Consider the following 12996-nt stretch of genomic DNA (forward strand, 5'->3'; position numbering starts at 1 on the left):
GAACATTGTAAGGCTTAGCTTGCAGCTTCATTTCTGTTTTTCTCTCACTTCCCCTTATTGGTGATGAACGTGATCACCAATCAGAACGTTTATTCCCATTGAGTCTTAGTCTTAGAAGGAGGTTTGCCCTGAGGGGACCTGATCACTTGGCTTGCTGTCTCCTGGGCTAGCAACTTGCTTGTTCTTGGAGTAATCAGTCGGTCTGCCTATATTGTTTTGTATTTTTCCTGTCGGTCTTTCTTTCAAGAAGTATCTTCTGTTCTTCTAGCCTCTCCAGGCTGGTCTACTTGTCCTTTCAAGTAGAAATTTCCCACCTCAGAGGATTCTGGATGGGGTTCAGGATTCCACCTATGGTCTTATGTAATGCAGAGACTCCGTAGGAAGCCTCCTTCACTGGGCATGTTGTAGCCCCATTTTAGGTATTCCAATCAGTTACTGGCAGAAGACGGACTTATAGGTTTCTATGGTGATATTTCTGGCTATTTCCTTCTCTCTCCCTCTAGTGTCTATTTTATAATGTATGCCATGGAAACCAAGATTCAAAAGACAGCCAAGCATCTTAACATTATTCCCCTCTTTTGCCCATTCCAACCATGTCTCAATCCCTGTATCCCAGAGAACAGCAGCATTTCAAGAGTAGGAACTTAAATGTGTAAAAATTATTTTAATCTATCAATTTCAGTTTTAGAAATGTATCCTAAGGGAATAATTTAGATTGCAGGAGACAAAGCTATATAAATATGCTTATTATTTTAAATAAAAAATATAGTCTTATTTTTTAGTTTTTTAAAAAAAAGATACTTATAGTATTGGAGTCCTGGTGTGGTGCAGTAGGATAAGTACTACACCTCAAGGTCAGTTTGAAATGCAGGGTTGGTGGTTCAAATTCACTAGCTGCTCCTTGGAAACCCTATACAGAATTGCTTTATTGAAACTTACTTGACAGCATGTGACAAAATTATAGTATTATTTCTATGGGCAAAACTTTGTAAATAATGTAAATGTTCTTTTACTTGGTCAGTTATGGACACAAAATATTTACAAATTATATTTAATTATAGGGAGAAAAACTTTACAGTACATTAATGGTGTGGGAAAGGGATAGTAGAGGGTGTATTGAAATATTAATAATTCCCTCTGGATGACAAGTTTACATGATAATATTGAAAAGATGTTTTTCTGTAGTTTCAAATTTACTTTTATGAGAATGTATTATTTAAAAAATAAAAGTAATAAATAAAAGTCATTAAATTGAGTGGATGAAAGATTGTGGTGTGGGTGGTGACTTATTTAAATAGATAATCAATAACCTGGTTATTTAACCTTTATATGTTACACTTTTCTCAAACTTTCTTTTTTAGGTTGCTGTGCAGAATGACAGTTATGATACTGTTCATGGTAAAGTTTCCTTTCTCACTTATCTTAAAAATGTTCATCATATAAAATACATTTGAGAGACTTAATTTTTGGATCATTCCTAAATCTACTTCCTTTAATGGCATAATCAGTAAACCTGATTATACAGCTCTAAACGCAATGTTGAGGGAGCTATGGTGGCATATTGGTTAAGTAGTTGGTGGTTCCAACCTAGCAGTCACTTTGAGAGAGTTGAGGCTGTTTGCTTCAGTATAGATTTACTGCCTCTGAAACTTTAAGGTGCAGTTCTACTCTGTCCTATAGAGTTGTCCTATGTGAGTTGAAATTAGCTCATTAGAAGTGGGTTTGGTTTGACTTCTATGAAATATAAAGTTTTACTTGGATTAAATATCAAGTACCCCTTTTATTGGTTATAACTTCCATGCGTTTAACAGTAAACATTGTTTTTCTTTACCTTTAATCTCAGGTTGGTTCCCTGTCCCTATAGTTTTAAAATGAAACACACAACAGCAACAGTCCCAATATTATTATTTGCATATTGCTTTGTTCTAAAATGTGTTTAACATGACTGGTGAAAAGATTAAGGATATTTAGTTTTTCAGGTCCAGGAAGTTTGAATTATCTGTTCTTTTGTCTCATTTTTTGTTAATTTTGAAATTAACTTTTCTTTTCTTTTTTATTTTTGTAGGAAGTATAATGAACTCTTTGAATACCCAGGAATTTGACGAATCTGTGATAGATTGTGAACAAGCTAGTTTGAATATGGATAATAATATAAAGTTTTCTGTGTGGGTTTCTTTCTTTGAGATTTATAATGAGTATATTTATGACTTGTTTGTTCCTGTATCAGCCAAGTTTCAAAAGAGAAAGATGCTGCGCCTTTCCCAAGATGTAAAGGGCCATTCTTTTATAAAAGGTAGACTGCTGAATATTTCTATTTTATAGAACTAAACTAGAAATTGAATTTATACTAATTTTAACATCATGACAACAAGAGGAGTTTGTTCTATGGAAATATGTTCATTAACGCTTGAATACAAAGAGGTCAATTTTAGCATGGTTTTTGCTTGAGTACTAGTGATTGGAGTTTTGGAATTGGGAAAAGCTGTGTATAATGAGAGTCACATTGCTCTACTGCTTTGTAACAGTTTTCAGGCTTTCAGCTCTGAAATGTTACTGTACTTCTACAGTAGTGATTTGGAACCATATTTAACCATTGTCCTAGTAAGGAATACACATTGAGAGCATAATGACCAGTAGCTGCTGATGTGTCTGTACATAGATACATTTATAACTCAAACATTTTGATGAGTATTCTTACCTTTACTACAAGGAATGCACTGTCATGTTTTTGTATTTTGTGTATTTTTTTAAAATCCTGGTTGTGACGCAACAAATTTGATTTCATGACTCACTAATGAATGAATTGCAACCTACGTCTCACATTTTTGTAGTTTTTTTTTTTTTTTTTCTATAATTATCTTCTTTTTTAAAGTGTAAACTGACTGACAGTTTACATGGGAGAACATCGTTTCATTGTAGTGATTGCAATCTCCTCCGTGCATCATCATTCAACAGTATTTGCTTCCATTCCCTCTGTTCTCCACCCCTCCCCCCCCGCCCCAGAGGTAGGTGGGGAGAACATGTATGTAGTTTTGCAAGTTTAGTCTGCTGTATTTTGTCTTTTTCTTTCTGGATTTGTAATTCTATGGAATTTCCTTTTTAATTTTCCCTTTGGCAGGCTGTGAAAGAACATTTGTTTTGTGTGGTGGTGCTGTTGAAAATGCTGGTATAACTTTATAATAGACTCTTCTTTTGTACTTCTCTAATAGTGTTTGTAATAGATCCGTAGACTCCGTTTCAGGTGTCTTATTAACAGAAAGATTTCATTATATGTTGCTCAGTGAAGATCTTCAAAGAGATGACATTGTAAAACAAATCCTGTGTTGTTATGAATTGATGTGTCTTTTTTTTAAGATCTTCAGTGGATTCAAGTATCTGATTCCAAAGAAGCATATAGACTTTTAAAAGTAGGACTAAAGAACCAGAGTGTTGCCTTCACAAAACTGAACAATGCTTCCAGTAGAAGGTAAGGATCAAGCCCTATGGTGTCAGCTTGAATCATCTGTGGTATTGTATTCTCCTTTGATAGAAAATACAGTCATTTTAGCTTAAGGAAGGCAATAGCTTCTGATATGTTACGGCATAAAAACATTTTTTAAATTGAAGAGCATTAAACTGATAAAAATACCAATATTATTTCTCGTCCTAACATTAATTTTTATTTGAGAGACATTTCTCAGTTATGTATTTATTTTCTCTTTATGTGAATGTCTGTGGTCAGTAGTTTTAAAAGTGCTGATAATGGTGAACTTTTCTTTATACTTTTCCCATTTACCTCATAAACACAAATGCTACATAAGTTGGACCATAAATCTTAAGGAGTAAAAGGATGGTTTTAATATATAGAGACTTAATAGTGATTACAAATCAGGCTGCTAATCTCAAGGTCAGCAGTTTAAAACTACCAGCGGTTCCGCGGAAGAAAGATGATGCTTTCTGCTCTCGCAAAGATTTACAGCCTTGGGAACTCTATGCAGGGTCGCTGTGAATCAGAATTGACTTGACAGCACTTAACAACAACATACTTATTCAACCTGTATGCTGAGCAAAGAATCCGAGAAGCTGAGCAAAGAATTCGAGAAGAAAAATGTGGCATCAGGATTGGAGGAAGACTCATTAACAACCTGTGATATGCAGATGATACAGCCTTGCTTGCTGAAAGTGAAGAGGACTTAAAATATTTATTGATGAAAATCAAAGAGCACAGCCTTCGGTATGGATTGCATCTCAATGTAAGGAAAACAAAAATCCTTAGCACTGGACCAATAAATAACATTCTTATCAACGGAGAAAAAATTGAAGTTGTCAAGGACTTCATTCTTTTTGGATCAACTATCAACACTCAAGGAAGCAGCAGTCAGGAAATCAAATGACAGATCTGCACAAGACCTTTTTAAAGTGTTGAAGAACAAAGATGTCGGCTTGAGGACTAAGGTGTGCCTGACCCAAGCCATGGTATTTTCAGTCACCTCATAAGCATGCGAAAGCTGGACAGTGAATAATGAAGACTGTACAAGAATTGATGCTTTTGAGTTAGGGTGTTGGAGGAGAATATTGAAAGTACCATGGGCTGCCAAAAGAACCAATAGATTTGTGTTAGAAGAAGTGCAGCCAGAGTGCTGCTTAGAGGCCAAGATGGCCAAACTTCGTCTCTCATACTTTGGACATATTATCAGGAGGGAGCAGTCGCTGGAGAAAGATAACATGTTTTGTAAGGTGAAGGGTCAGAGAAAAAGAGGAAGACCCCTAGCGAGATGGATTGGCCACGTGGCAGCATCAATGGGCTCAAGTGTGGCAACAATTGTGAGGTTGGTCCAGGACTGGGCAGTGTTTTGTTCTGCTGTGCATAGGGTCACTATGAATCGATACCGACTTGATGGCACCTAACAACAACAATGTATGATATGTGGCACTGTGGCTTAATGCACTAGAGTACATAGTCATTTTGAACTGCAAGGTTGGCGGTTCAAGCTCATTTGCTGCTCCTATGAAACCTTATACAGGGTCGCTATGGGTCAGAACCAACTTGATGGCACTTAATAACAACAACATATGAAATGTGGAAGGCACTCTGGTGGTGTGTTTGTTATGCATTGGGAAGGTCACACCACCAGCCACTCCTAGGGAGAAAGATGAGACTGCCTGTTCAAGTATAGATTCATAGTCACAGAGACACTAAGGAGCAGTTTTATGCTGTCCTACATGGAGCTTTGGTATTGTAGTGGTCATTAATGGGGCTGCTAACCTCAGGGTCAGCAGTTCGAAACTACCAGCTGTTCCACTGGAGAAAGATGATGCTTTCTGCTTTCGTAAAGATTTACAGCTTTGGAAACCCTGTACAGGGTGGCTGTGGGTCGGATCCGACTCCACAGCACATAACAACAACAACACAGGTTGCTATGACAAGGGATTAAGGATTGGAAGACAAAAGGATGTAAGTTTAAAGGTCAAATATTTTAAATCGCTTTTCTCTTAAGTGGGTAACTTAAGATCCAGATATGTCTTTATTTAAGTCGAATTCTTGTTTTACTGTAGCTACATATGAATCTTAGACGTAAATTGAGAAATATTGTAATTATTCCAGCAATAGAAGTTAGAATGTCAAGAGAAGGAATAGGTTGGAGAGATTTGGGTTAAGTGAAAGAAAAATATCTGGTTTTAGTCAGACAGCTGGTTTGTGGGCCATAGTGGAACAGTGGTGCTGTGGGATAAGCATAGGACTGGTAACCACAAGTTTGAAAGTTCAGCTTCATCAGCCACTCTTGGAAACCCTATATGAGTCAGAATTGACTCAGCACGCAACAGCAACAGTTTCAAAATACAGTGCTGAAACTATGTCTACGTGTTAGGGACTCAGTGATTTAGTATATAAATATGGATTGATTTTGATGCTTGTCTCCTATTGATGCTGCTGTAGGATAAGCACTGGACCACAAGGTCTGTTTGAACCACAAGGTTGGTGGTTCAGATCCACCAGCCACTCTTCAGGAACTCTATAGGGGGTTGCTATGTGTCACAACCAACTTGACAGCACTTAACAACGATGCAGTGGTTAAAGTACTGGGCTGTTAATGTAAACACCTATGCGTTGAATCCACCAGCTGCTCCAAGGCTCAGAGGGGTGGTACTCTGCTTCCATAAAGAGCACAGCCTTGGAAGCCCTGGGCAGCAGTTCTTCTCTGTCCTATCGGGGCACTGGGAATGGGAATGGGCTGATGGCAGTGGGTTTGCTTTCCTTTTGTTGTTTGTTCTCTTACTGGGAATGTAAAAATGGAAAATGGAAAGATAAAATTTTATTTTTTTATATTTCCTTTTAGTCACAGCATATTCACTATTAGAGTATTACAGATTGAAGATTCTGAAATGCCTCGTGTCATACGAGTCAATGAGTAAGTTAAGCATTTTAAAAAATTGTAATTATTTTGGGTTGTTTTGAAAGATTTTTAACATAATTATTGTTTTTGTTAATTCAGATTGTCTTTATGTGATCTTGCTGGGTCAGAACGGAGCATGAAGACACAGAATGAAGGTGAAAGGTTGAGAGAGACTGGAAACATCAATACTTCTCTGTTGACCCTTGGAAAGTGTATTAATGTTTTGAAAAACAGTGAAAAGTCAAAGTAAGTATTTCTGCATTTAAGTGCTAGTAGCATATAACATTTAAAGTTTTTGTTTTTAACTTTCTCCATACATATAATAATTATATGGATTATGAGTAAAGTACTTAGCAATGTTAGATTTTAAGAAGTGAGGTAGAAATAAAATTCAAAAGACGCCAATAACGTACCAAATAAACATAATATTCTTCATGCAAGTAGGTGCCATTGAGTCAATTTTGACCCATAGCAACCCCATGTGACAAGAGAACTGGTTTCTAAGCTGTGAGCTTTATACAAATTAGATCATCCGAATCTTTTCCTGAGGAGCCTGCCGAGCCACTGAGTGGGTTAGAACTGACGACCTTGCAGTTAGCAGCTGAGTCCTTAACATTTGTGCCACTATGGCTCATTAAGGCTTTTTATAACAAATATTAAGTACCAGCTGACACTTTGGAAATAAGCTTCTCATGATGCTGGTTTAGTATTTAAAATCACTTTTGTCTTACTCTGCTGCAGTGTGTAGTCTCCTAATGGTGATAGACTTCTATATAAATGAGCATTTTAGACTGGGTCGGTAAGAAGTCAGCTTATACCATTCTTAGTTGTTTGCTGACATCTCTCATGAAGTTGCTTTACACTAGGGAACAAAATCTAGTTTAGTGTGGTTCTGTTTACATATGGCCTGTCGGGTTGCTGTTAGTAGTAGCATTTGTTAGTTGCCGTCTAGTCAATTCTGAGTCACGGTGTACGGAGTAGAAATGCACTCTATAGAATTTCCAACCATTTGGAAGCAGATTGCCAGACTGTACTTGCAAGGTGCCTCTGGGTGCGTTTGAACTGTCAACCTTTTGGTTAGTAGTCTAGTGCTTAGCCATATGTGCCATTTAGGGACTCATCCAGACTGCAATGCCATTTGAACTGCACGGTTGGCAGTTCAAGCTCACCAGCTGCTTCTCGAAAACTCTATACAGGGTCGCTATGGGTTGGAATCGATTTGACGGCACTCAACAACAACATTAGTATTGGTGTGGAGTCCTGGTATGGCACTGTGGGCTAATGTGTCAGATTGCAAAGTTGCTTGAATGGCAAGGTCAGGGGCTCAATCTCACCAGCTGCTCCTTGGAAACCCTATACTGGGTCGCTGTGGGTTGGAAACGACTTGGCGACATTCAGCAACAACATATTAGTATTCATTGTTGTTGTTAAGTGCTGTTGAGTCAGTTTCAACTCACAGCAACCCTGTATAGGGTTTCTGAGGAGTGATTGGTAAGCTTGAACCACTGACCTTGCAGTTCAAACTGACCTCGCAGTCCAGAGCACTAAATCACAGCACCACATTAGGATTCCATTAGTGATTAGCATCATCTACAGTAATTGAATTTTTTGTTTATGTTGTGTTCTTTAAATACCACTACAACACAACAAAAACAACAGCAATAAAACAATTGTTGCAGGTAATACTAATCACTAACCTTTCTTTATAAAATTTATCAACATCCAGACTTCATGAGATTTGTTAAAAGTCAGTGTTTTTGAAAAATTTTTCCATAGATTTCAACAGCATGTGCCTTTCCGGGAAAGTAAACTCACCCACTATTTTCAAAGTTTTTTTAATGGTAAAGGGAAAATATGTATGATCGTCAACATCAGTCAGTGTTGTTTTGCCTATGATGAAACACTCAATGTATTGAAGTTCTCAGCCATTGCGCAAAAAGTAAGTATATTTAAACTTGTGTAGAATGTATTAAACCTCTTCTGAGTTATAGAAGGTTGGTTATCTTTTCTTAGAAAAGTTGAATTGAAAGTTAAAAATGTAAATATGTAACTAATTAGAAAGGTGGGAAAAATGGAATGTTATCTGTGAGATTTTAAATGACAGTGATACAGGTTAATAATAAGCATCAGTTACATATTAAGAGTGTTATTAGAATGCATTGTTTGTTCTACCATCCGTCTGGTTCATCTAGTGCTCCTGGGTGTACCCTGGTAAACATAGAACTAAGTGCTTAACCCAGGAAGGTAGAGTTACCTAGTTTTTGTGTATCCAGTTGGCTTTTTCTTATTTTGTTTAAGGACGCCAATTCCTGTTTTTATATGTTGTGTGTGTAGTTTTCTTTAAAAATTCAAGTTGTTATTTGATTTAAATCTGTAAAATTAATAATCTCTTAGTGAATATTCATTGTCTTTTCTGTTTTAAAAGACATGTTGGGTATCTTAACAGGTTTTTGTTCCAGACACTTTAAATACCTCGCAAGAAAAATCATTTGCACTTGTCAGATATTCTCACGATGTATCATTAGACGTTAATGATTCAGATAGAAAAAATGTAACAAGAACCACCATTTCATGGGAAAGTAATGTGGAAGATTTGGTGGAAAATGAAGATTTGACTGAGGATCTAGAAAAACTTGAAGAAAAGCCAAGTGCACAAACTGAATCTGCAGAAGAAGATCTAGATCAGACGTTAGAGGAAGACAAGGCTCTCATTAGTCAAGAGGAGAAGAGAGTATGTATTAACAGCTTATACTTGTAAACTTGATTGATTAATGTGAAGTTAAAATGAACAATTCTTAAGACCTCTTGTTGTGTTTTTTCATCAATCCTCCAAACTTTTTTTTGCCAACTTTGAAACATTAAAAACCTACAAAAGATGAGTAAAATGAACATCCAGTCACCCATTTATTGTCCACCTGGATTTGCTGATTGCTAGCATATTGTCGTATTTACTTCGACTTCCATTATTGATGTTAGTACACATTTTTTTCCCTGAACCATTTGAAATAATTTTACAAGTAAATACTTGAACATATGTATTCTAAGTGGCCACCTTCCCTCAAAATCAAAATCCATTTTCATATTCAAGAACTTTAACATTCATATAATACCATTCATATTCAGACTTTTTCAGTGATCCTGTTATATCTTTTATAGCTTATTTGTTATAAGAGCTATAACCAAAGCTAGCACATTGTTTTTCATTGTCATTTATATAGTAATCGCTAATCTAGCAATGATATTTTTGCAGAGTTGGGACTAGTTGTAGAATACCCCCAATCTAGATTTTTCTGATCTTGTTTTTCTTCATGATTTAGAGTTATCACTTCAGGCAAGCATATTCTATAGGTGAAGCTGTCAGTTTCCCGTTGCATCACCCCAGGATTCATATGATGTCTGATTTTCTTATACTTGCTCACTTGAGATCACCTTTTATTATTAAAGCACTCAATCTGTGGGATGTTTTAAGACCAGGTTAATGTTTTGTTCTCTAGTATTCTTTCACCCAATGACTGTAGCATATTTTGCCAAATTTGTAATGTACAATTTTAAGGACAAGTCCTCAAAATATCTGTCTAGTACCAGTTATCCTAATTCTTAAAAAATAGGTATTCCTTGGTAATCTGATATCTTAAGGTAAAAAGTATTGTTTAAGAGTGGATCTTTCAGCCTCTGCCCAAATATAGTGTGCATGTCTATTTCAGTTAAATTAATTTTGAAATTTAGGTCATGCCTGTATTTCCATTGCCCACATTAATTGACCATAACTGTGCAAGTATACACAAGTGTATACCAGTGCTTGGGAACATTGGTAAACCTGTGCTTCTGGATACGCTGTAATAATTTTAGTGTAACCTACACCATTGTGCTCTCTTAGACTGTAGAACTCCAAAAAATGAATTCAAGACAGTCAGTTTAATGCTTTACTTAAGTACCTTTGGAAGCTACCATTATACCTGTTGTTTGTATACATGAATGAAAACTTCTGATGCCATACGAGTCCCAGTTTATCTGGTTACCATTTGATTGGACCTTAATTGTTGATTTACTTATTGTAAATATCTTCGATTTGGTACCGACTCATTGCAACCCTGTGTAGGGTTTCCAATGAATGGCTGGTGAGCTTAATCTGCTGACCTTGCTGTTCAAACTGACTCTGCAGTCCAGTGCATTAACCCGCAGCACCATACCAGGACTATCTGTAATCTAGTACTTTTCTCAGTAAAAAAAAAAAAAAAGGAGGGATTTAGTAGTCCTGTTTTAGTTTGGGCTGATCTTTTCAAACAATTTGACATTTTTATATATTAATTGAATTTAAATGTTAGTACAATTTCTCAATTTGCTAAGGAAAAAGTATTTAATGCTATAGTTTATGATGTATTCCACCACCACTAAACATTGCCACCCTGTAGATTTCAACTCATAGTGACCCTGTATAGGGTTTCTGAGGAGTCCCTGGTGGGTTTGAACTGCCAGCCTTGCAGTTTTCATAAATTCATCCTTTTTTCTTTGTAACATTGACTTGGTTGTTATAAGATGTCATTGAATCAGTTCAGAAACCTTAAAAAGACTATATAGCTGTTTTCTTAATGCCTTAATTTATTGAGTTCTGAATACATTATGACAAAGCTACATGTTAGTTCCTTTGTTTGGTCATTGCCCGTATTAACTTGTATACGTGGTTTTAAGACTGTAGAGTTGAAGTCCACACTTAGATAATTAAAAGTCCACTAAGATAAGTTTATGTAACAGCTCTCCATGGCACTTTGGAAAGTGTTTTGAGTTTCTTAACAACTTAATTCCTTTGTATAACACTTCAGGTTTAAAGTTTGGCAGACTAGTTTTGAACCCCTACTTAACTTACCTCACTTAAGATATGTGAAGGCTGGATGAAATTATATTACATACGGACCTTCTCAAAGTATTCCTCTGTTTCTAAAATGTGCAAAATTCTATTTAACATTTCAGAGTAATGGTTCTTTGTAAATGTATGTAGTTTTAGTTATAATTACTTTTAAAAGAATAATGTATAATTATGATCAACTAAATGAACAGAGTAAGAATTTTATTTTCTGGTCATCTAGGCAATATGTCTCTTAAGATCTATTTGTTCTTTTATAGTAATTTTAATATCTGCATGTTTTAGAAACTGTTGGATTTGATAGAAGACTTGAGAAAAAAACTGATAAATGAAAGAAAAGAGAAATTAACATTGGAATTTAAAATTCGAGAAGAAGTTACACAGGAGTTTACTCACTATTTGGCTCAACGGGAAGCTGACTTTAAGTAAGTTGTCCTGGTTAAATATGAGAGTTTTACTTGTTTTATGTTAAATGGTGTCTGAATTAAGGAATTGACCTCTGTGGACAAGGTTGAAAATAGTTGTTTGAAATCTCTATGGTGATCCTGAGTTATATGTGGGTGACTTTTTTTTTTAAGTTTATAGTGTTCTTAATTTTGTATATTTAAAACAAAACCATGAAGTTATACTTTTTCTGTTTCTTAATGGGATTAATTTTATGTTATGAAGGGAGACTCTCCTTCAGGAACGAGAGATACTAGAAGAAAATGCTGAATGTCGTTTGGCGATCTTTAAGGATTTGGTTGGTCAATGTGACACTAAAGAAGAACCAAGGAATTTAGAATGTGCCATGAAAGATGAAACTGAAGTATGCTCATTGAAATATTAGAAAAAAAAAAAATCCAGTAAGGTTTTTGGTGTTAGAATTTAGTGTGCTGTTTAGCTGCTGAGAAACAATATTCAGAATTTTTTAAAAAAACAAGCAAAACAATTTAATATGTAGTTTTATTATTATTGAGCATGGTTTGTTAGAGATGTAAGCATATGTAGTTTAATATAGTAATTGCACTTGGAATAATTTATACTTCTTACATTTATGTCTTAATGTGATATTGTATTGATTATAAGTTTCTGTTTCTTTTTGTTTAAAACAGATCTGCTTTTAACTTGAAGTCTAAATGCTCTGTTTAAAACGTTATCTTTTTTTTTTCTTTTAACTGTATTGCCTCTATTTCCCTTTTTTTGAATGTACAAAAAAACGCGCAGGGACATATAATTGTTTTTAAGCAACCAAAGGGCACATTTTGCAAGCTAGCCTCCTGCCTGCCAGCACACAGCCTTTTTCTTTCCATAAGTCTACAGGCCTCTGCTGCTCTATCTCTCCAAGCCATCACCTCTGCCTGCATCTTTGGTGTCGCTGCTTCTCTGGTTAGGGTCCCACGGTCTGCTCATGCTCTTCTCTCTTGGTGGTCCTAGGGCCCTCTGTTCCTGGAATGTAAGATTAATTAGTCCCCCCTTTTTGTTATACAACTTCAACTTTTACAGTTGTGACAATTGCAAGTAGCCATGGTAACAGTTACTCACTATTGAATCAAAGGAATCCTATCCCCATCTCCTTTCACAGACCCATCTAGATAAGGTGACAACTATTCAGTGGGGATTCTATCTTGCCCTGCTCACTCTGAAACTACACTGCCTCTTGAAAACTTGTAAGCCAGCCACTTCATGTTATGCCTTTTTAGCCACCATCTCGCCCCCCCCCCCCATTTTAGGTAGCCAGTGTCTAATTTGCATGGTCCTTCCCTCTCCATTGGCATTTTG

The 12996-nt window shown here is 36.0% G+C and overlaps 1 protein-coding gene across 1 annotated transcript in view; it reads left to right on the forward strand.

The window, feature by feature from the left end:
• Nucleotides 1-12996, forward strand: part of LOC102842142 (kinesin-like protein KIF20B-like) — an 84618-nt gene that overhangs the window by 24140 nt on the left and 47482 nt on the right. The window contains 9 exon segments of the mRNA XM_006831444.1: nt 1362-1398; nt 2066-2293; nt 3355-3466; nt 6318-6389; nt 6474-6620; nt 8151-8313; nt 8821-9105; nt 11521-11660; nt 11905-12043. Coding sequence (XP_006831507.1) covers nt 1362-1398; nt 2066-2293; nt 3355-3466; nt 6318-6389; nt 6474-6620; nt 8151-8313; nt 8821-9105; nt 11521-11660; nt 11905-12043 — 1323 coding nt within the window.

The sequence above is a fragment of the Chrysochloris asiatica genome, unplaced genomic scaffold, assembly GCF_000296735.1.
Source record: "Chrysochloris asiatica unplaced genomic scaffold, ChrAsi1.0 scaffold00003, whole genome shotgun sequence".
Lineage (NCBI taxonomy): Eukaryota > Metazoa > Chordata > Mammalia > Afrosoricida > Chrysochloridae > Chrysochloris > Chrysochloris asiatica.